The 24,523-nt window shown below is 48.4% G+C and overlaps 1 protein-coding gene across 3 annotated transcripts; it reads left to right on the top strand.

The window, feature by feature from the left end:
* The first annotated feature begins 928 nt into the window (after positions 1–928).
* Positions 929–23,579, top strand: LOC144278970 (uncharacterized). Of its 3 annotated transcripts, none has more exons than XM_077840370.1 (5): positions 929–961; positions 16,741–17,720; positions 19,616–19,742; positions 21,845–21,958; positions 22,570–23,579. In XM_077840370.1, exons 2-5 carry the CDS (start codon positions 16,752–16,754, stop codon positions 22,878–22,880), a joined length of 1,521 nt encoding a protein of 506 aa, XP_077696496.1. In that variant the 5' UTR covers positions 929–961; positions 16,741–16,751; the 3' UTR covers positions 22,881–23,579. The 3 variants fall into 3 exon arrangements, with proteins under 3 accessions (XP_077696496.1, XP_077696495.1, XP_077696497.1); XM_077840369.1 differs by having other exon boundaries at positions 22,534–23,579; XM_077840371.1 differs by lacking the exons at positions 21,845–21,958; positions 22,570–23,579 and having other exon boundaries at positions 19,502–19,636.
* The last annotated feature ends 944 nt before the right edge of the window (positions 23,580–24,523 follow it).

Here is a 24,523-nt window from a genome sequence, read left to right as displayed (position 1 = left end):
TGAACCACAAGCACTGAACTGGTCACAGAGGCCAAAACCTCTTTCCCGGCCTCTGCTGCATGCCCTGCGCATGGGAATAGGGGATCCACCAAGCAACAGCACACCCCACATTGGGACAAGGGGGACGGCCCGTGGTTGTAGGGCCACGCCAACAGAGGCCCTGGGAAGAGTCCTGGCCCGCGCTGCCTACTGGGGGCTGGCCTGCAGCTTCATGGAGCACAGGGTCTGGGACGGGGGTAGGAGAGTTGGGTGCATGGGGGGGAAGTTGGGGTGTATAGGAGAGTTGGGGGTGGGTGCAGGGTAGTGGAACTGGCAGAGGTGTAGAGGGGAGGGTGTGTGTGGTCTTGGGGCTGTTGGGGGAAGGGTCATTTTGGGATGCTGGGGAGGAGGGGTGCTGGGGGTCTCTGGGGTGCTGTGGGAGAAGGGCAATGTGGGGGAGGGGTGTTGGGGTCTCCAGGGTGCTGTGGGGGAGGGGCAATGTGGGGGAGGGGTGTTGGGGTCTCCGGGGTGCTGTGGGGGAGGGGCAATGTGGGGGAGGGGTGTTGGGGTCTCTGGGTGCTGTGGGGGAGGGGCAATGTGGGGGAGGGGTGTTGGGGTCTCTGGGTGCTGTGGGGGAGTGGCAATGTGAGGGAGGGGTGTTGGGGTCTCTAGGGTGCTGTGGGGGAGGGGCAATGGAGGAGGAGGGACTTGGCGGAGGTCTCGGATGCTCGGGGGAGGGGCAGGGGGTTCATGGTCCCACCGAAACCCCCGGAGCCTGACAGACCCACTCCGCTGCCGGGAGGGCGTCGGCCCCTTTACGAGCCGGCGCAGAGGCCGGGCTAAGCCCCGCCCCGGCTGAGCCTGACGGGCAGCGGGTCGCTCCAATCGGGAGCTGGGAGCCGAGCAACGCGTGGCCGTTGGGGCCGAGGCGCCCCCCCACCCCCCAGCATGGAGCCGGCCGCCCGCGCGGGCCCTCGCGCAGGTGAGAGAGCGGCCGGGGGCTGCGGCGCGCGGCAGCGTGACGTCGCGCCCAGCGATGGAGTGACGTGGGCAGGGGCAGGCCCAGGGAGAGGGGCAAGGAGGGTAGAGACAGGTAGCGGCCCAGGGGCAGGTGGGGATAGGGGCTGGCAGGGGCAGGGGTTAGGGCCTGGCAGGGAGTAGGGGCAGGTGGCGATAGGGGCTGGCAGGGGGCTGGCAGGGGCGGGGGCAGGTGGGGATAGGGGCTGGCAGGGAGCGGGGGCAGGGACAGGTGGGGTTGGGGCAGGCAGGGGCATGTGGGGATAGGGTATAGGCGCTGGCAGGGGCCCAGGAGTAGGAGCAGGTGGGGATAGGGGCAGGCAGGAGATGGGGTTGGGGTAGGGACATGTGGGGATAAAGGCTGGCAGGGGCTCTGGGGTAGGAGCAGGTATGGATAGGGGCAGGTGGTGGCATGTGGGGATAGGGATTGGCAGGGGGGTGGGAGTAGGGGCAGGGGCATGTGGGGATAGGGTACAGGGGCTAGTAGGGGCTATGGGGTAGGAGTAGGTGGGGATAGTGGCAGGCAGGGGTTGGGGTAGGGGCTGGTAGGGGCATGTGGGGATAGGGTATAGGGGCTGGCAGGGGCTCTGGGGTAGGAGCAGGTGGGGATAGGAACAGGCAGGAGATGGGGTTAGGGGTAGGGACATGTAGGAATTAGGGCTGGCAGGGGCTCAGGGGTAGGAGCAATAGGGGTGGGTAGGGGCAGGCAGGAGATGGGGTTAGGGGCAGATGGTGGCATGTGGGATAGGGTTTAGTAGGGGCTCAAGGGTAGGAGCAGGTGCAGATAGGGACTGGCAGAGAGTCAGGGCAGGGGGGTGGGATTAGGGAAAGGTAAGGGCATGTGGGGTTAGGGTATAGGGGCTGGTAGGGACTATAGGGTAGGAGCAGGTGGGGATAGGGGCAGGTAGGGCCCTGGAATAGGGACAGGTGGGGATAGTGGCAGGCAGGGGGTGGGGATAGTGGCAGGCAGGGGGTGGGGTTAGGGGCAGGTAGGGGCACGTGGGGATAGGGGTTGGCAGGGGCTCCAGGGTAGGAGCAGGTGGGGATAGGGCCAGGCAGGGGCAGAGGCAGAAGGGCTAGGGGCTGGAAAGGGCCCGGCCCAGGGGTAGGCGGGCAGGGCCCAGGGGGACACTGGCGGTCTCTGGGGTGGCTGTGCAGTGACCGAGGGGCGGCACAGGGCTCCCTGCCAAGGACTCCAGGGATGGTGCTGCTCCCTGGGCTGAGTCTGCTCCACTTGGAACACCAGCTCAGCACCGGTCTGAGTGTGGAGCCCCCCCAATGCAAGCTCGGAATCTCTTGGACAGCAGCATCTGTAGGGGTTGCACATGCACTGTGCACTTGTGAGATCATAAAGGGTAAAGTGGCTACAATCGTTCCTCAGTTTCCTCTTCCCATCTGTGGCAGCGAGAAAGCTGTTGAGTTCGCCTGCTACCCTGTAACAGTTTTTCTCTGAGCTCTCTTTGGATCAAGGCCTATCCTGTATTTTGTCTTATGTTAACAATTTTGAATTTCTCATAATTTTAAAAACAAAACAAAAAATCCTTTTTTGTTTTGTGCCCTGTCCACATGTAATGGCAGACTTGCAGGCTTTGGGCTACAAGGCCTGTCCATCCTGTGATGGATTCATCCTGTTAGCTGTCAGCCACAGCTGGTCTTTTTTGCCTCAGGGAAATACATATACCTGGCCGGTGCTCAGTGTGAACACGAAAATCCCATGATACCTACCTCAAGTTTTACCTGCTGGAGAAATCCATGTGGATCATCTCCGTTCCAGAAGAGAGAGGATCTTCCTCTAGATTGGACCAGGCTCCCACGAAGTCATCCTCTGATAGTGCCCATACTTGCTGGCGCACCACTCCTATAACCACTGTGGACAAGAAATTGATACCAGAGAGAGACTCGGCACTAGTGACCTCTGCGTTTGTAACCCTGGTTTCAAATCCAGCACCAAGAGACGAAGGAAGTCAGAGCACAGAGGCAGACATGGATGCAGGAACCACTCAGTGTCCTTCCATAAGGAGAGGTGGAGACAAGGATCAGCCCTCCAGGGTCATGACTACTAAGCTCTCTACAATTGCAAAGGCTAGTGAACCTCTCTCAGTCATAAGCTTGGCTCTGGAGAAACATGTCCCAGTACCGATCTTAACACCATCCATAGGACTGGTACTGACATCAGCAACACAGCTGTGAATGGAACCTGCGGACTCCTTATTAGAGGAACCAGGACTGACGATGTCCCAGGTACCACTGCCTCAGTTGGCACCAATGCATGCTCCCATCACGGCACTGAAATCGCTGTACAAGATGGCACCAATCATTGAGGACATTTCTTCATCATCCCTATCTCCAGGGCACTCATGCTTGCTGATCTCATAGAGAACCCTTCCCTCTGAAAACCAGGGAAGGCTCTATAGAATGGTCTAGAGGCTTGTCCCTCCAACCCCTCTATGAGTGGCACTAGACTGGCCAACCACAAGCAAGCTAACCATATCGATATAACATACCACCATGGACATGCTGGGGACTCCCATGCCATGCCTCTGGGAGTGGTTCTTCCCAACCTAGAAAGAGGAGATTAAGGTCCGCCTGTGCACCCATAGTCAGGTTGCTATCCTCTTTCTTGGGAGAACAGAAGCAGGGAGTTCAGGTGAGTGCATCTGAATGGGGGCACCCTCTCTTCGTGTCCAGATGAAGCTGTCATCTCTGCCAACATCAGCTCTGGACAGCTTCAGGGCTTTCCAGGAGCTGCTTTCCAGAATTGCAGAGACCCTGGATATAGAAACCTCTTTAGAGGTTTGACAACCTGTGCTCAGCTACACCAAGCAGAGTCACCCTTCCGATTAACAAGAGTATCCTAATAGTCACAAAGTCACTGCGGCAAACGCCTACCACCGTACCCCGCCCACAGCCAAACAAGCAGAAGGGCACTGTGTGGTGCCACAAGAGGGTTTTGAACAGTACTTTATGCACCCAGTGCAGTGACCCAGGCCTCAGCTAGTCTTTGCCTACTGTGAGGTGAGCAGAGGCAAACCAACATACTGGAGGGTTACCTTAAATTTTAACTGTCCAACTGAAAAATCCCAGAAATGTGGCAGGAACAGTAATAGAATATAAATAATAGAATATAATATAAATAATGTAAAGTAGCATAAATACTTGCTCAGGAAAATAATAAACTTTAAATTACCATTACAATACGTTTTTTTTACAACACGCTGTGTCACCCCAAGAGGGAATTGACGACTCCTCTCCCTGGCTGCAAAGTCCAGCTTCACCCCAGCTGTCCCATCTTTTCCTCTCTCTGGCTTTTGATGCTCCATTACTTCAATGCTACAATGACAGCAGCTCTTTCCAACAGATGCACCCGCGAACAACAGCTCCTCAGCTGGAGGGCCATACAGCTTCCCAGGCACCCAAACTGTATTCCTCTGTCAGCGTCTCAATGGTTACCTCACTGGCCGTACGCTCTGTGCCCCTTGTGGCCAGGCTACTTGTACACTGCCTTTCATGGTCCAACTTCCTCTCCCCAGCTTCCTCAGCAAATCCCCTGTTTGCCTCAGTGCAGTTTCTTTTTACCTCCTTCTTCTTGAACTGCCTTCCCATTGCCAATTGTACGGCAGATTCCAAGCCCCTTCTCCAGCTTGAGCAGCCCTCTTGTCGACTGTCTCTTCCCCCCAGGACAGCACTCTATGCTGCTTCGTGACATATGCAGGCCCTAACATTGCCCTGTTGGTCAAAACTGCAGCAGGTGCTAGTGCCAAGGCCAGGATTATTACATCCAGCACTAGGCTCATTGGTAGTATCTGCTGTTTGTGAAAAATCAAAACAAACAAAAAGTAGCCCCCAAGATGAGGATCCAAAACAGCCGGACCTTTTTGGGAGGAAGGAGCATAGCTCTGCCTCACTCCAACTTCATATTTCAAACTGCCACTCCACACTTGGTACCCGGCAACAGGTTTGAAACGAGAGTTGAATGCCACATTCACACCAGTGGAGAGTTGACCCTTCCTTTGGATGTCACTTTTCCCCATTCCATTGAATATGGGCTGTCATAGCAACAGACAGATGGATGCCAGACATAGTTGCCTGTGGCCACTCTGTCCAATTCCAACCTCTGCCCCTTTCTCATAAGAATACTGGGGGTGGGGGGGGAACCCAACGTTGCCTCCTGCTTTGTCTAGAAGCCATAGATGAAGTACCTCGGGAGTACAGGAGAAGAAGCTGCTATTCCTTGTATTTTCTTATCCTGAAGAAGAAAGGGGAGGTCTGTGTCCTATCCTAGACCAGAGAAGATTGGGGATGGTAACACTTGCCTTCCTTGGCCCATCCCTTCAGGCTGAAGATTGGTTTGTGGCTCTATTACAGTGTGGTCTTGGTCCATGACTAGGGCATCTAGGTGCTACTATAAAACAAATTATAATAATACTTACAAAGACACCATAATAGAGGCTCAACTTAAATGTATGCCTAAAATTAAAAAAACACAGTAAAAGAACTAAAAAAGAGCCACCATGGCTTAACAACCATGTAAAAGAAGCAGTGAGAGATAAAAAGGCATCTTTTAAAAAATGGAAGTCAAATCCTAGTGAGGTAAATAGAAAGGAGCATAAACACTGCCAAATTAAATGTAAAAAATGTAATAAGAAAAGCCAAAAAGGAGTTTGAAGAACAGCTAGCCAAAAACTCAAAAGGTAATAACAAAATGTTTTTTAAGTACATCAGAAGCAGGAAGCCTGCTAAACAACCAGTGGGGCCCCTGGACGATGGAGATACAAAAGGAGCACTTAGACGATAAAGTCATAGCAGAGAAACTAAATGAATTCTTTGTTTCAGTCTTCATGGCTGAGGATGTTAGGGAGATTCCCAAACCTGAGCCGTCTTTTGTAGGTGACAAACCTGAGGAATTGTCACAGATTGACATGTCAGTAGAGGAGGTTTTGGAATTAACTGAGAAACTTAACAGTAACAAGTCACCGGGACCAGATGGCATTCACCCAAGAGTTCTGAAAGAACTCAAATGTGAAATTGCGGAACTATTTACTATGGTTTGTAACCTGTCCTTTAAATCAGCTACTGTACCCAGTGACTGGAAGATAGCTAATGTAACGCCAATATTTAAGAAGGGCTCGAGAGGTGATCGTGTCAATTAGTGACCGGTCAGTCTAACGTCAGTACTGGGCAAATCAGTTGAGACAATAGTAAAGAATAAAATTGTCAGACACATAGAAGAACATAAATTGTTGTGCAAAAGTCAACATGGTTTCTGTAAAGGGAGATCGTGTCTTACTAATTTATTAAAGTTCTTTGGGGGGGTCAACAAATGTGGACAAGGGGGATCCAGTGGACATAGTGTACTTAGATTTCCAGAACGCCTTTGACAAGGTCCCTCACCAAAGGCTCTTATGTAAATTAAGTTGTCATGGGATAAGAGGGAAGATCCTTTCATGGATTGAGAACTGGTTAAAAGACAGGGAACAAAGGGTAGGAATAAATGGTAAATTTTCAGAATGGGGAGGGGTAACTAGTGCTGTTCCCCAAGGTTCAGGCCTAGGACCAATCCTATTCAACTTATTCATAAATGATCTGGAGAAAGGGGTAAACAGTGAGGTGGCAAAGTTTGCAGATGATACTAAACTGCTCAAGATAGTTAAGACCAAAGCAGACTGTGAAGAACTTCAAAAAGATCTCCCAAAACTAAGTGAGTGGGCAACAAAATGGCAAATGAAATTTAATGTGGATAAATGTAAAGTAATGCACAATGGAAAAAATAACCCCAACTATATATACAATATGATGGGGGCTAATTTAGCTACAACTAATCAGGAGAAAGATCTTGGAGTCATGGTGGATAGTTCTTTGAAGACGTCCACGCAGTGTGCAGCAGCAGTCAAAAAAGCAAAGGGGATGTTAGGAATCATTAAAAAAGGGATAGAGAATAAGACAGAGAATATCTTATTGCCCTTATATAAATCCATGGTGCGCCCATATCTTGAATACTGCATGCAGGTGTGGTCTCCTCATCTCAAAAAAGATATACTGGCATTAGAAAAGGTTCAGAAAAAGACAACTAAAATGATTAGGGGTCCCATATGAGGAGAGATTAAAGAGGCTAGGACTTTTCGGCTTGGCAAAGAGGAGACTAAGGGGGAATATGATAGAGGTCTATAAAATCATGAGTGGTGGGGAGAAAGTGAATAAGGAAAAGTTATTTACTTGTTCCCATAATATAAGAACTAGGGGCCACCAAATGAAATTAATGGGTAGCAGGTTTAAAACGAATAAAAGGAAGTTCTTCTTCAGTCAGTGCACAGTCAACCTGTGGAACTCCTTGCCTGAGGAGGTTGTGAAGGCTAGGACTATAGCAGGGTTTAAAAGAGAACTGGATAAATTCATGGAGGCTAAGTCCATTAATGGCTATTAGCCAGGATGGGTAAGGAATGGTGTCTCTAGCCTCTGTTTGTCAGAGGGTGCAGATGGATGGCAGGAGAGAGATCACTTGATCATTACCTGTTAGGTTCACTCCCTCTGGGGCACCTGGCATTGGCCACTGTCCATAGATAGGATACTGGGCTGCATGGACCTTTGGTCTGACCCGGTCTGGCCTTTCTTATGTTCTTATGCTACCATCCACCTGGATCACAGGAAGTACCTAGGGAGCCCAGTCATTACATGTGAAAGGGGCCAATTGTATGGCTTTGCCGAAGTGGCAGGTAGATGTTAAAGCTGAAACCTAACAAATTAGATTTGCCAATTTGATAAATATTATAGCCAATATTTTAATGGAATCTAATAATGATAACCCCTTTTCATTGAGTCTGGGGTTTACTAATTTTAACATTGGATTTTTCTCAGGTCTGTATTTACCTTGTACAGTACTTCTCAAGTCAGGACACTTAGTTATTCTTAACCAATCAACAAGTTCATTAATTCATCAACAACCACATAGATATGCAATCAGTAGTTTTATAGATTAAGTTCAGATATCAGAGGTTCTAGGCATGTACTGAATAAAACAGACTCTCCTGCAAATATTTTATATAAACAGCATTGAGGCCATGCAGTTATAGTAGAGAACAACACAAATCACTAAGATTTCTTATTACATTTATTTATCAGCAATCAGTTCTTTAGTATCTCTAATATGTTTATCACACTTTAAGTAGTTCTCCAAGGAGTAAGGATGCACTTAGGGCACGCTTATGGTGAGGTCCTTGCTATTTCTAGTGTTTGGTTTGGACTAGTATAAAACATCAAAAGCAATTACTTAAAGTTAAAGGGCCAATTTACTCGGTCTTACAAAGAAGAAACATGTATAGCATTACTTAATTAAAATCCAACATATGGTTCTTTAGGGTCTTACTTGAAAGAGAACATATGGCAGCCTGCATATATGTGATGCTGCTTGGCAGACTTCACTTGAGGCCATTGCAGGCCTGGCTGAGATCTGCCTATTTTACTGAACACTGCATGAGCAAAAGGTGTTCCCCCACGTGTCCTGTCAGCTTTCCCCAAATAATTCCTAGAGGAGCTCTTTTAGAACAACATCCAATCTTGATTATAAAATTGCCAGTGATGGAGAATCCACCATGATCTTTTGGTGAATTGTTCCAGTGGTTAAGTATCCTCACTGTTTAAAAAAAAAAAAAAAAAAAAAAAAAAATACCTTATTTCCAGTCTGAATTTGTCTGGCTTCAACTTCCAGCCCTTGAATTGTGTTATAGATAGGGCCCTACCAAATTCACAGCCATGAAAAACGTGTCATGGACCGTGAAATCTGGTCTTTCGTGCAGGGCTGTGGAGCAGAGCCCGGAGCTGGAGCGCAGAGCAGCTCCGGAGCAGTGGAGCTGCAGGTTTTTGCCTGGAGCTGGAGTGGAGCCGGAGCACAGCTCCAAAGCTTTTGTATGCTTTTACCCTATACTATACAGATTTCATGGGGAAGACCAGTGTTTCTCAGACTGGGGGTCCTGACCCAAAAATGGGGTTGGGGGGGGTTGCAAGGTTATTGGTGGGGGGGGGAGGGAGGTCATGGTATCGCTACCCTTACTTCTGCCAGCAGCAGTGCAGACGTACGGGTGGGCAATACCATATCATGTGACCCTTACTTCTGTGCTGCTGTCTGCAGAGCTGGGTGGGCGGGGAGTGGCGGCTGCTGACGAAGGGCCCAGCTCTGAATGCAGCGGCGCAGAAGGGTGGCAATACCACACCAGGCCATCCTTACTCCCGGCCAGCAGCCGCTGCTCTCCAGCTGCCCCGCTCTGAAGGCAGCACCGCCGCCAGCAGCAGCGCAGAAGTGAGGGTAGCAGTACCGCAGCCCCCCTGCAATAACCTTGCGATGCCCCTTGACTCCTTTTTGGGTCAGGGCCCCCTGTAATTACACCACCATGAAATTTCAGATTTAAATATCTGAAATAATGAAATTTATGAATTTTTAAATCCTAATACTGTGAAATTGACCAAAATGGACATGAATTTGGTAGGGCCCTAGTTATAGAATCAGGATTAGAAGAGACCGCAAGGGTCATCAAGTCTAACTCCCTGCCAAGATGCAGGATTTCTGATGTCTAAACCATCCTATCCAGCCTCTTTTTGAAAACCTCCAGTGAAGGAGCTTCCACGACTTTCCTAGGCAGTCAGTTCTGTTGTCCTACTGTTCCTACAGTTAGAGCTGGAGCCGTGAAATTGACAAGAATGACAGCCAACAACCCATGTAAGTAACGCAGTGTCTACACCGACACTGCATCGCCCTAACTACGCTGATAGAAGCCCTACGGCTCTCGTGGAAGTGAAGTTATGAAGTCAGTGGAGTAGGGCACTTACATCAGCAGGAGCAGGCTGTAGTGTGGGCACGGATATAATTAGGTCAATGTAAACTGCCTTACGTCAGCCTAACTCCATAGTGTAGACCCAGTCTAAGTCTTAAACTGCTGTGCTGTAGTTTGAACCCATTGACTCGTCCTGCCCTCTAGCAAGAGAGAATAATTTTTCTGCATCTTTTTTATTGCAGCCTTTCAGATACTTGAAGGCTGCTATCATGTCCCCTCTTAATCTCCTCTTTTCCAGACTAAACATACCCAGTTCCTTCAGCCTTTGCTCATATGCCTTGAATTCCATCCCTTTGATCATCTTTGTCGCTCGCTTCTGGAGCCTTTCCAGTTTCTCTGCATCCTTTCTATGCATTGGTGACCAAAACTGGATACAGTACTTCAGCCGAGGCCTAACCAGCACCTAGTAGAAAGATTATATCACCTCCCGTGACTTGCATGCTATGCCTCTGTTAATGCAATCCAAAATTGCATTTGCTTTTTTTGCAACAGCACAGCTCCACCACAACTCCTAGATTCTTCTCAGCAGTGCTGCTGCCAAGCCAGTTATCCCCTATTCTGTATTTGTGCATTTGGTTTTTCTTCCCTAAGCGTAGCACCTTACAATTGTCTTTGTTGAATTTCACTGTGTTGTCTATAGCCCAGTTTGCCAATTTATCAAGATCCCTTTGAATTTTAGCTCTATCCTCCAAAGTGTTTGCAGCTCCCCTTAGCTTTGTGTCATCTGCAGATTTGATGAGTGTGCTCTTTAGCTCTACATCCAGGTCATTAATAAACATGTTAAACAACATCAGACCCAGAACAGATTCCTGTGGAACCCCGCTTGAGACCTCCTTCCAGTCTGATATCACTCCTTTATAGTTACTCTTTGTTTGTGATTGTTTAACCAATTATGTATCCACTTAATGGTAGTTCCACTGAGCCTGCATTTCTCCAGTTTACTTATCAGAATGTCATGTGGGATTGTGTCAAAAGCGTTGCTAAAGTCCATTAATAATATATCCACTGCATTCCCCCTGTCCTCCAAACCAGTTACACTGTCAAAGAAGGAAATTAAGCTGGTTTGGCATGATTTGTTCTTAGTAAATCCATGCTGGCTGCTAGTCATCACCCCTTCATCCTCCAGGTATTTGCCAATGGAATGTTTTAACATTGCTCTAGTAGATCCCAGGTATTGTGGTCAGGCTGACTGGTCTGTAGTTCCCTGGCTCCTCCTTTCCCCCCTTTTTAAAGATGGGCACCACTTTAGCCCTTCTCCTGTTTTCAGGACCTCTGCTGTCATCCATGAGTTTACAAATATTATTGCCAGTGGCTCCGAGATTTCTTCAGCTCTTTCCTTCAGCACCCTCAGGTGAATAGCCTCAGGCCCTGCTGCCTTGAGTTCATTCAGATGGGTCAGAAGATCTCTGCCGTGTTCTTATCCCAATCTTCATCCCTTTCCCTTTATTGTCTGTGATAACTTCACTAGTCATCCGTTCACATTATTTTTTGTGTGACGACTGAAGAAAAGTAGGCACTGAGCAGCTCTGCCTTCCTATCATCTTCCATTACCAGCTCACCTTCTCCATTGAGGAGTGGGCCCACACCATCCCTGATCTTTCTTTTTGTCTGACATATTTGTAGAATCCCTTCTTCTTGTCTCTAATATTCCTTGCCAGCTGTAACTCATTCTTTGCCTTGGCTTTCCTGATTTTGTCCTTATATGCTCATCCTATTCCCATATATGCTTCCTTGGTGACATGCCCCTCCCTTTCCTGTAAGCATCCGTTTTGGATTTTAGATCGCTGAAAAGCTCCTTGTGCAGCCACATTTGTCTCCTGTGGCTCTTCTTATCTTTCCTTTGCATTGGAATAGCTTGCTGTTGAGCCTTCAGTATTACATCTTTTAGGAACTGCCAACCCCCGTTTGACTCCTTTTCTTCCTAATTGATCTTTCCTATTTCTCTCAGTTAGTTGAAATCTGCCTTTCTGAAGTCCAGTATCCTTGTTTTGCTGTTTTCATGTCTTCCTTTCCTTAGGATCTTGAATTCTATCAGATCATGGTCACTTCCTCCCAAGTACCCAACCACCTTCGGGTTCACAACTAATTCATCAATGTTGGTCAAAACCAGATCCAAAATGGAAGACTCCCTAGTTGTTTCCTCAACTTTCTGAATGAGAAAGTTGTCCCCTTTCTTTCTCTGCTAGATTGAAGAGCCCATTATCAAATACTCATTCCCTGCTAGTTCTCTCATACTTTTGTTCCAGGGACTCAGTGGTTTTTACTGCTCAATATGAGATCAACATAGATTAGTTATGTTGCTGTCACATTATCACATAATATAATTGAAATAGTCTTGTTTATTTTAATTTTATTTTTTTCAATTGTTACGGGCAACTCCTACTTATTACTGCCTGAAATGTTGTATCTTTTTTAAATCAAAAGGCTTCCTGTTTGTGTTATAATGAAATAGTTTTATACTTAGACACAAATCCAACACAATTGCAATAGATCTTCTACAAAGTATGCCTTGTAAGGTATCAATGGGAATGTTATAGTCTGCTAAATATTATTACCCTGTTTATATGAGTGTATTATCATTGTATATGAAGTTATGAATCTTTGCTGTGTGTTTGTGTCTCAAACATGTTGTGTTCTTGGGTAACACCCGCAAGGCAGATTTACATCAAGACCAGCCAGCCATGGTTCATGGGCCATCAAGGAGAATCAACTCTTCCAATGGGTTCCTCCTGAAGATGTCTCAGAGAGGACATAGACAATGGAGGCCCAGTGTCTCAGCAGGGCACATAGGACGTGTGATCCATGACTCCATGTTGGAGAGAGTAACTTTCCATGCGCATGTGCTGAAGGTGTAAATGGAGACTTTTTCCTGCTCCACGTCTCTGGACTATGGTTTCTAACAAAGGGCAGCTTTGAACAATGGGCTGAGAACCCCCAGTCTTTTGGGTGATCTAGAGAGACTTACTGCAAGCTAGCAGATTTAACATCACTGCTCTTGTCCTGATCTACAAACTCTGAAATCAACTGTAATGTATATGATGCATTTGAATCTTTTAATAACTCTCTTCTTTTATTATATGAATAAATGTTTAGTTTTTAATTTACTAAAGGATTGGCTATCAGCGTGGTTTTTGGGTAAGATCTGAAATATATTGTGACCGGGGGTGAGTGTCTGGTTTTTTGGAACTGGAAGAATCTAATACATGTGATTTCTGGTTTTAATCATCATTTATCACAGAAGTCTGGGTTATCTGGTAGTGCATGAGGGCTAGAGGGCCTGAAGGGGACTGTCTGTGGCTCCATAATAACTGGTACAGTATTTGGAAGCACACATTTGTTACTGCCTTGGTGACATCTTATGATAGAGTATCCACCAGTCTGGGGTCTGTGCCCTGGATTCCAGCAGTCTGATCTGAGATAGGCACTCTTAGCTGTGTCCCATGCCAGGCAGCATGACGATGGGTTTGTGTCAAAGAGTAAAACTATTGAATTACAACACAAAGAGGAGACATGTTGATTATGCACTACTTCTGTAGGGGAAATAATGTAAACATTAAAAAAAATGAAATTTCCCCAAACAAATTTTCAGAAACGAAAAAAAAATTGTATTGAAATTCTTTCCCTTGGGACGTTGAGTTGAAATTGACATGCTTTAGCATAAATAAAATTGTTGAAATAACTTTTTCTGGCAAAAAACTGACAAATGTTGAGCCAGCTCTTGTCTTCTGTGCCGTACGAGCGAACAGTCCTGACTAATAAACAGATGTGTCACTCCGGCCCTGTAACGTTGTGTGTCTTACAATGCTTTGCTGAAGTAGCCCCTACCTGGGCCGCTCTCAAACAGCCTTCCAGCTTGCAAGCCACACCCCTGGTTCTCACCAGCTTTGGTTATACTGTAGGGTGACCCCAACACACCCCCAGTCTTAAATTTCCCCCCAGAAATATATGTCCTGTACTGCCCTGCCTTCTCCTGGACAATACAAATTATATTAAGTCTGCTATTTCTTTAATAGAAATAATATGCGCATAACTTGCCACCCCAAATGCAGGCTCCCAGACACTTCAATTTAAACACACTGGATTAGATACAATGATAAAGCAAGTTTATTAACTACAAAGAATATAAATAATGAGGCATAAAAGTCAGAAATGGTTATAAGAAAAATAAAGATAAAACGTTTACTAATATCTAATTTAATGAACTATCAAATTCAAGCAGTTTCTCACCATAGGCTGTCAGCAAGCTTACTGACCAAATTCTGCAGGTTAGAACCCCTCCCCCAGATTCCAACAAAGGCTTCCTTTGTTGTTTCAGGTGCATTGAATGTGATGGGAAGGGAGAGAGAAAGGGGGGTGCCTTGGGGTATTTGTCCCTCCCTTTTATAGTTGCAGTCCCTCTTTTGGGAGTCATTTCTAGCTGGGCACCAGGAGCAGTGTTCCCTCAAAGCTGCGCAGCCGCCCAAGAATCAATCAAGTGCCGCACGCTGATTAGCAGAGCCGCGCACATCCGGCACGTGTGTTCAGGTGCCCCGCCCCCCGCTGCTCTGCAGCTGCGCTGCTCCTGCCCTCTGCCTTGGAGCCATCTGATCCACCAGCTGATTCCAGGACCCTGCTGCTGGCTGTGCAGAGCGGGGGGGAGGGAGGCGCTGACGTCAGGGTTTTCCCCTCCCCTCACTTCCCTCTGCCTGTGTACCCCATCTCTGCACAGCGGGGGAGGAGGGACAGGGCTCAGGAGCAGGACGGAGCTGCTGTGGTCTGAACGAGGCTTCTGGTGAGTGCCTCTGTGCTTAAAGACAGCGCACGGTCTCTCATATACTTCCCCAGCAGCCAGCACACACACACACTGTCTCTGTCACACACACACAGTCTCTGTGTCTATGCCTCTCTCTCTCTCACACAGACACTGTCTCTGTCTCACACTCACACTTTCTGTCTGACACACTCACACAGTCTGTCACACACACACAGACACTGTCACACTCACTCTCACGCATACACACACTCACACACACACACTCTGTCTCTTTCACACTCACCTCCCAACACATACTTGTGTTGTTGTTACTTCTTGGTACTTCCTTCAATGCACATATATTCTGTGTAATTTTATTCTTTCAAGGTGCTGATGTTTTAGTTTTTCGATTGGTCATAATTTTATTTCTCTCTAATGCTTAAATTTAATTCTTTTGAGTAGTGAATTCTAAAATGCCTACCTTGTCTTGGCTGCAGTAATTTTCCCTATTAGTAACTTTTTTGAAAATATATATTATATCTAGGTTTTCTGTTTCTACTGGTGGCACACATCCGCACATTACCATTGGTGCACATAACCAAATTAATTCTGCACATGGATGGAAAAAATTAGAGGGAATATTGACCAGGAGCGAAAGAATCTATGTGGAAGGATGTTCCCTGCTGCATTTTTTCTCCTATTTGAGCTTTCTTTGTTTCCCTTCCTGCTTGATGACTCTATTTACTGCTTAAATGCAAATTAAGCAGAGCACATGTTCCTGTGTTTGAGACAGACCTGTTTCACAACCTCAGTTTGGGCAGGGCTGTGGGTTTGGAACATGTGTTGTTAACACCACACAGTGGAATCTAGTAACTTCACATACAAATATTGCCACACACTTTTTATCAAGGTGATACTGACCAGCAAATTACAAGTTTTCAAATGATACCCTACCAGGCATACTTTGTACCAAGTTTATTACAATAGTATGTAGGGTATGAATACAGGGGTACGTTCTGTCACACCTTTACATTGGCTAGAAGCATCAGTGAACCTCATGCTCTCATGGCTTACCCTCCTCATGCAGCCTGTCACAAGGAGCAGGTGAAGCCGAGACCTCATCTGAAGTTTATCCCCAATGTAGTCTCAAAATTTCATCTGAACTAGTCTGTTGGCTTATGTGTGTCCTCTCCCAAGCCCACTCTCTGGATACTTCAGGGGACTTATAGCACTATGCTGACAGAACAAAACCGTCCATCTCCTTGTCTCTTCATAGCCATCTCTGGTGCTTTGAGAGGGCAGGCTCTTTTGCTCCAGAGGATAGCCGCATAGATCATGCAGTGCATCTTGATGTATTGCCAGATGGCTGATGGGCCTCTCCCTCAGGCCATTGAGGCTCACTCTGCTGCAGCACAATCCACATCATCTGCTTGTATCTGAAATCTTCAAAGCACTGTGCTCTTGACCTAGCTGCAGGTCAGATGCCAAGGACTGGAGAACAATGCTACAATTTCAGTTCAGCTAGATCAGCTGCCTTCCAGATGGAACATTGCTTGCCAGCCACTTACAGCAGGATCCACACTGATGTGTATTTGAAGCAGTGAGAACGGTCACTTACCCTATGGTAACTGGTTCTCTGGGATGTTATCAGTGTGGATCACATGATCTACTCTCCATCCCTGCTTGTTTGGAGCCCTCCACCTACAGGATTCTGAATTAGAGAACTAAGGGATGATTGCTGCCTTTCCATGCTTTATGGAGCTCTCAGATTGGAGCGCAAGGAAGTGCATGGTGCATGGATGGCCCTGATGGACACGGCTGTTCAAGTCTCTTCTCCTGCACACCTGCAGTAGAACCCACATTGACAACAGCATCTCAAAGATCCGCAGTTACGGTAAGGTAAGGAATGGTCCTTTGCATGGAGGGGGCCATTAGAGAATATTTTTTTTAAAGCGTTCAAATGAGGACGCAGAGAGTAGGAGCCTCTATCCAGGCCCCTTCCTAGTGTTGTTTTCTGTCTTTGTAGTATCCCCTCCCTGTACTCTCTTTCATCCAAGGAAGGATTGAGAGATTCACTGCTTTGGTTTAAACTCTTATGATTAGTGATTTATTGGTTACAAACCTTTCCCAAATGTGTGTGTCTCCAAAGCCCAAAGAATGACTTGTGTCTGGATTCTGTTTTTCTTGCAGATAAGAATGGGATGGGGGCTGACAATGAGGAGGCCGGGATAGCTCAGAACGCTCCTAAGACAGTGGATTCTCTCATGGCATTAACAGAAAGGTTCAGAGAGTGTGATTCCCAGGGTCCTGGCAAAGAGGATTCCTCTGGGAGTCCGAGCAGGACACAGTGGCAGCAGCAGGGGGACACTGTAGGGAAGAGACAGAGTAAATCTGACTGGGGCCAGCCAAAGAGCCAACCAAGAGAGAAGCCCCATCAGTGTCCTCAGTGTGGGAAAAGATTTGGACACAGTTCACACCTTATTACCCACTGGAGAGTCCATACAGGAGAGACGCCCCATCAATGTGCTGAATGTGGGAAGAGGTTCAAGCACCGGTCCTCCCTCAATACACACCAGAGAGTGCACACAGGAGAGCGGCCCCACCATTGTCTTGAGTGTGGGAAGAGCTTCCGGCACAGCTCCCACCTGATCACGCACCGGAGAGTCCACACAGGAGAGAAGCCCCATCAATGTGCTGAGTGTGGAAGGAGATTCCGACACAGCTCTTCCCTTAACACGCACCGGAGAGTGCACATGGGAGAGAAACCCCATCAGTGTGCTGAGTGCGGGAGGCGATTCCGGCAGAGCTCGCACCTGATCACCCACCAGCGGGTCCACACTGGAGAGAGACCCTACCAGTGCGCTGAATGTGGGAAAACCTTTGCTGGCCACTCCGCGTTTGCCACCCACCAGTGGATCCACACTGGAGAGAAGTCCCACGCGTGCGCCGAGTGTGGGAAGAGGTTCCGGCACAGCTCCTCCCTCCATGCCCATCGCAGAGTGCACACTGGAGAGAAACCCCATCAATGCACTGAGTGCGGGAGGCGATTCCGGCAGAACTCACACCTGATCGCGCACCGGAGGGTCCACGTAGGAGAGAGCCCCTTCCGCTGCCCTGGGTGTGGGAAAAGGTTCAGCCACGGCACAGACCTCATTCGACACTGCAGGAAGGTGAGTCCCCAAGCTGCCAGGGCAGGGGCGGGATACAGGGACACGCTGTGACATTACCCAGGGTACAATCTGGACTGATGAACAGCTGTGTCATTTCAGTGCTCCAACCTGGGGAGCCTTTTACACTCTTTGACAGCTAGCACTCCTGGTCCGCTCACACAAAGCCTGCAGCATGTAAGTTACTCCCACTTATAGTGTCTGAGTGCTGCAGCTAGCCACTTTTGATTTACACTGCAGAGCAACACCAGCAAACTCCCAGACCTGGACCGTCCCCAGAAATGTATGCCTTGGACTCCCCAGCCCACTCCTGCACAATACAAGCTCATACAAAGCCCTCATTTTATTAATAGAAAATGATAGGCACAAATCCTGTTATCCCAAATGGAGTTTCCCCAGCACCTCAGTTCAAACACACTGTTTTAGATAAAACAATGAACAAGTTTATTAACTGCAAAAAGATTTTAAGTGAATATAAGTCATGAGGCATGAAGGTCAGAATTGGTTACAAGAAAATAAAAGCTTATGCTCAAATACATTTGTTAGTCTCTAAGGTGCCACAAGTACTCCTTTTCTTTTAAGAAAATAAAAGTAAAACACAACTAATGCCTAATTAAACAAGTGAATTTAAAGCAGTCTCTCTCACCACGTTACAGTGGTCTTACTCACTGAATTTTTTCCCGACAGGGTCCCTCCTCCAGTCCAAAGCTGTTTCCTTTGTTCTTCAGATGTTGTGGATGCCATGGGTAGAGAGAAAGGGAGGAATAATTTGGGACATCCACTGTCCCTTCTTATAGTTCTTTTTCTTCTTTGAGAATCATCTCCAGCTGAGGTTCAGAACAGAAAGTCTGTGTGGATGGAACCCCTAGCTGTTTCTTTATCAAGAGGTAGATTTTCCCCCCACACCCTCTTTCGTGCCAAAGAATGGTGACTTTACCAGGTGATGGTCTATATGATTTTTTTGACACCTGGCTGAAGCGTTGGCTAGCCTTTTCTCTCTGGGGAACTGGTTTGTGACTGCTCCGCAGACTTCAAACATGTCTTAGTAACATCTTATAACTTTATATGCACACACATTTTACTAGGACAATAATTATCAGCAAATTATGAGTTTTCAAGTGATATCTCACAAGGCATACTTTGTACAAAATTTATCATAGCCCTGTAAAAGGGGTGAACGTAGTGGTACGGACTGTCACACGCTGTCCTCCCCCAAGTGGTACAACCTGTTCCTGGGCCTTAGGGCTTGTCTACACATAAATGTTAATCCATAATACAGTAGGGTGTGAATGTAAATGGATTAACTATCTCAGATTAACTTGACGTGTGGATATGCTTATTCTGGGATAAATGTGCTTTATTCCAAATTAGCTTAATCCAAAAGTGAATTAAACTAATTTGGAATAAGGCATGCTTATTCTGGAATAAGAGCCGGAATAGTCTAAGCCCTTAGAAAGGCAGCTTTCTCTCTTGTAATAGAACGGTTTCTCTGCCTGTCTTGTCCACTTACTGTAATAAGTATTTAAAACGAAACCCGGGTTTGGACAGGGCCAGAATCATCCTGTCTCAGGGCATGAACTACCCGCTAACTATTGGGGGAGAGGAGAAATTTCTCTGGGGGCAGGGCTCCCATATCTGCCTTCTGCAGGGTTTGGGGCACCTTCTTCCAGGCTGTCATCAGAGACTGGATACCAGGCACCAGGCTAGAAGGAGCCCCAGGTGCCTTGAATCCAAGGCCAGAGCCACACAGGCATCACTGCCTCTTGCCTTTTTCCTCTCAACAGAAAGCAAAGCTGCACAGAACACGCAGTGCAAGCCCCTGCTGCTCCGTGCGTGGATGAGCAGTGGGACAGGCCCGGGAGAGGCAGGCACTGAGGAGGAGGCGTTTGTTGTTCCAGGTGCCACTGACGTTTGCGGATGTAGCTGTGCATTTCACAGCGGCAGAGTGGGCCCTTCTGGGTGAGAGGCAGCGGGAGCTCTACCGAGACACGATGATGGAGAACTATGGGAACGTGGCCTCTCTGGGTAAGGGATTTGCTTCTCCACATGTATTAGAGTCCAGGCCTTGCCTCAGTGTTTCTCGTCATCCCTTAGCATTCCTAGGGCTCAGCTTCTGTAGTTCCCAGAATCTGTGTGAGAAGCTGTCATCCTCCACTCCCAGAGCCACACCAGCAGGAGATGGGACAGACCAGCTTTCCTAGGTTCATAGCGTTTAAGCACAGATGGGTTCATTAGATCATCCAGTCTGACTTTCTGCATGTCACAGGCCCTGACATGTCACCCCAATACCCCTATTTTGAACCCTGTGACTTCAGTTAAATTAAAGCCCTTGAGACACTCCACCATTGTGAATCACAGGCAGAGAATAGGAGAGATCCAGGCATCACTAGCACCTGAGGCCCCTGCAATGGCAGGGAATTGGTTAGTGGTGATCCGAGCAGGCGACCCTCGTCCTGTGCTGCAGTGAAAGGTGAAAACCCCCTGTGGTCCCTGCCAATCTGACCAAGGGGAAGATTCCTTCCCAACCCCAAATCCAGCATCAGTATGACCCCAGACATGTGAGTGAGGGACCAGCCGGGCATCTAGAGAGAGGATTCTCTGCACCATGTCAAACCACCAGCCCACCCCAACCAAGATCCTGTCTCTAGCTATGGCCAGAACGCTGATGCTTCAGAGAAAGATGGAAAAATTCCCTAGATTACAGTTGAACATCAGTGGGGGGAAAATCCTTCCTGACCCCTTCAGGTGCCTGACTGAAGCCACGCATCTTGAGGGTGGATTATAGTCATTAGGATCTCCAGTACGTGTCCCCAGAGCACAGCACTGTGCTTGGAAGAGGAGGCTTCTGGGTGTCTTGCCTACTGCCCGTATTCAGAAAATCTCTAGCTGTGTTTTCGGGTGGGGTGGGGAGCTAGGGGATAAACACTTGCTCTGTGCCAGAATCATAAAGCCTCTCGGGGTAGAGTGGGGATACCCTGGCCCTCAAACAGGGGCCAGTCACAAAGAAAAGTGCCTTGTAGCCTGGGACCAGGATTTTTCAACATCCCGGTGGGCAGTGGCTGCCGTGGAAACCCAAGGAGAATGTTTCGGGTTGCAGTGTAAAGCTGTGAGTTGGAGGGGAAGCGCTCACTCTGGGTTGGATGGATGGATGAATGGTTGGATAGGGGAATTCTGGTTAATTCCTGCAGAAAACGGTCCTTAGCACCTGGGGCCTGTTTAACTCTGAGATCCTCTTTTCTCCGGTCTCACTTGCCTCTGGTTTCAGCCTCCAGTCTAGCGATGGGGCGACCCTGAACTCCTGGCCTGTGTCTCTTTACACCGACTGAATGAGTCTCCCTGCTACAGGGAGGCAGTATACACACTGCAGTGCTAATCGCTTTGGGTTAACCCCGTTGTGTTTGATTGCCATGCAGCCAGGTTGGCTCTCGATTCCAAGGGCCTCCCAGAGATGATGCGTGGGGAGGGGACATGGGGAGGTCAAGTGCCCCCCGAGATTGGCCTGCCATGAGCGAGGAGGGAGAGGGGCTCTACCTTCACTCCCTGATCTTTTCCCCCTGTACCTTTGGCTGAATTGGCCGCGCTCCCTGGCAGCCGGGCAGGGAGCAGGACAGAGCCACATCTTCCTGAGACAGCCTGGCTGGGAGGCAGGGCGGCCCACTCCCTGCCTGGGCTTGGCTGCAGTGCAGGGGGAGCCCCTCACCGCAGGTAACATGGGGCAGGGAGAACGTGGCAGCCCCGGACTCTGCCAGGGGGTTGTCACTCGACAGGGGAGACACGTGTGACGGTCACATGTCCTTCCCTTTAGCTTGTGCCCCTGCAGTCATAACTTGCCCCGAGAGGGGGAGGGATTGGATTTAGCCCTCTGAGTTGGAGATAGAGGGTCCACTGGCATTTAGCAGAGGCGCTGGTCCACTGGCATTTAGCAGAGGCGCTGGCTTAACAGGGGCACATCAACTCCCCTCGCAGACACTTCGCCTCCGCAGAAGGCTTCTGTGATGTTTCCCCAGCTGTGCGGATCCCGCCTCCTTGTGGGCATGGGAAGGCTGGCTGGGGTTTAAATAATGGAACAATAAATGCTGAGACGTTTGGCTTGCTGGGACCTTACCTTTGGACTTTCCCATGAGCAGGGATTCCCGTTCACAAGCCTGACATCATCTCCTGCCTGGAGCGGGGGGAGGAGCCCTTTGTCCCAGCTGCCCAGGGCCTTGAGGAACCAGAGATCCTGAGAGGCATCTACACAGGTGAGGGATGGGATAAAGCACCTCCAAATCCATGGACGAGTGAAATGAAATGTTGGGACCCTGGCAAAGCGGCGTGAGCGCCCCAAGCTCTGCCTCCTCCGGTGAGCTCTGCGGAGGCAGGTCTTGGGCGGAGATGTGCAGTGTTTGCCATGGCTCTGAGCAGCCTCTTTCTGCCTGGGGGGATTTGCCCCCCGAGTACCAGAGAGTTCTGGAGCCGTACTACAAAATGTAAACATAGAGTCCTGAGGCCAGAAGGGACCATTAGCCCCATCCAGTCTGGTGTCCTCAATCACCCAGGCCAGAGAACCTCCCTTGGAGAATCCTGCATCCAGCCCCTGGCAAGTGACTGAGCCAGAAAGGATCCTAGGGATCCAAAGAGAGAGACCCCTGCAGCCCCCCTGCTCTGTCGCCTTCCCTTCACTATTCCCTTTCCTAGCTGTCCTCGCGCATCTCCTCCCCTCGGCAGATGGATGTTGTGCATTCAGCTCTGGGGTTCCTGCCCTGGGAGTAGTGGTTATCGGTGACACACCTGTGTGCGGTTCCTATTCACAAGGTTCCCTGTCTCCCACCCTCAGGGGACGGCTCATACCCAGATGGCCTCTTTATCCCAGATAATGACAGGATTGTGTCTCCGACTCGAGAGTCCTCACCTGGGAATCCCGACTGGGGAGCGAGCGAAGCAGTGGGCACCCTTTGGAGCTGCACAGAGACAAACCCGCTCCATGCACTGACTGTGGGGGGTGTCACAGCTCGTGTTTCATCAGAGACACCCCGCCGGATAGAAACCAGCAGGGCTGCGTCCCCTGGGCCCAGGGGGCCCCGTCCCACCAGACACATTCTGCATCACACACCATTCGAGGCTTGTGGGGTCAGCCGTGAGTTGTGGTCTCAGGGGAAGGGAGCACATTCCTGGGGTGATTAATTGCTTGGGAATCACGTAATGGGGGTGCATTAGGGTAGAAACCAGAGGGGAAGGATTCCTGGCTGTATCACTGGCCTGCTGGGTGACCTTGGGCAAGTCACTGCCCTGCTCTCTGCCTCCATTTCCCTATCAGTAAAATGGGGATAATGTTACTGACCTTTGTCAAACACTTTGGCGTCTAGTGAAAAAAAAACACTAGACAAGAGCTGGGTTTTATTATTTTATTTTATTTTATTTTATTATTAAGGAGCATCTTGGGCTTATTGATCATTGCTTAGGTGTCAGTGATCATGACTTGATTACATTTGTCATGTGCAAACAGAACAATGTCCAAACCAGTATAATTATATCTACACTTGTACTTTAAAAGGGCCAGTTTCACAAAGCTGAAAAAAGTGACAAGTCAAATGAGCTAGGAGAAAGCATTTAATCAGAAAATTGTGAATGCTGTTTTGGAGTTGTATAAGAACATTGTACTAGATGCCTAAAAAGCCCAAATTCCCCAAGAAAGAAATAAAGGCTATTCATGTGGAAAAAAACCAACAACCTGGCTTAGAGATGTGAAAGCAGCTATAAAAAAATACAATATGTAACATCTGGGGGAAAATGTAGAAAATTGCTAAGGGAAGCGAAAGGACACAGGAGATTATCTAAGGCCAGCCGAGTTAAGGACAATAAAAACTCATTTTAAGAATATTCAGAACAAAAGGAAACCTAATAATAGTATTTGTCCATTACTGAGGCGGGATACTTGCCTAGCAGGACCATTGCTCTGACCTAGTATGACCGGCCTTATCATAGAATATCAGGGTTAGAAGGGCCCTCAGGAGGTCATCTAGTCCAACCCCCTGCTCAAAGCAGGACCAATCCCCAATTAAATCATCCCAGCCAGGGCTTTGTCAAGCCTGACCTTAAAAACTTCTATGGAAGGAGATTCCACCACCTCCCAGTCTACACCCCCTATCTGGCCTCCTGCATGTTCCCACCCCCCTTACTCCAGGGGTAACTTGGGGAAGAACAGGTGTTACCTAGCAGCTCTGTTCTTGGGGAACCAGGGCCCAGTACCCAGACTGTCTGACTCATGAAGGACACCCCTCCTGCCTTATAGAATATTCAGGTTGGAAGAGACCTCAGGAAGTCATCAAGTCCAATCCCCTGCTCAAAGCAGGACCAACCCCAACTAAATCATCCCAGCCAGGGCTTTGTCAAGCCTGACCTTAAAAACCTCTAAGGATGGAGATTCCCCCACCTCCCTAGGTAACCCATTCCAGTGCTTCACCACCCTCCTAGTGAAATAGTGTTTCCTAATATCCAACCTAGACCTCCCCCACTGCAACTTGAGACAACTGCTTCTTGTTCTGCCTCTGCTTAAACCAAATCTGCATCAGAAGAAAGACTTACAAAAAGCCATGAAAAGGCAGTGTGAGATGCACTAAACCTCTCTGGACAAGGATGACAGGATTCAGGAAACTCCCCGAGCCTTATTTGCATGGACGATGGGACAAGGAGGCATCTCTATTAGCATACAGAATGGAGAACAGAGATTTCAAGGCAAGAACTGCACAGAACTCTGGGACCAGGGAAGCACTGAATGATGGGGGATCTCTGCTCCAGATGTTAATGAACCCATGCCTGCACACACC

This window comes from Eretmochelys imbricata, chromosome 23 (assembly GCF_965152235.1).
Source record: "Eretmochelys imbricata isolate rEreImb1 chromosome 23, rEreImb1.hap1, whole genome shotgun sequence".
NCBI lineage: Eukaryota > Metazoa > Chordata > Testudines > Cheloniidae > Eretmochelys > Eretmochelys imbricata.
Note: the sequence above shows the minus strand (reverse complement) of the source record. Positions and strands in the feature narration are given on the sequence as shown.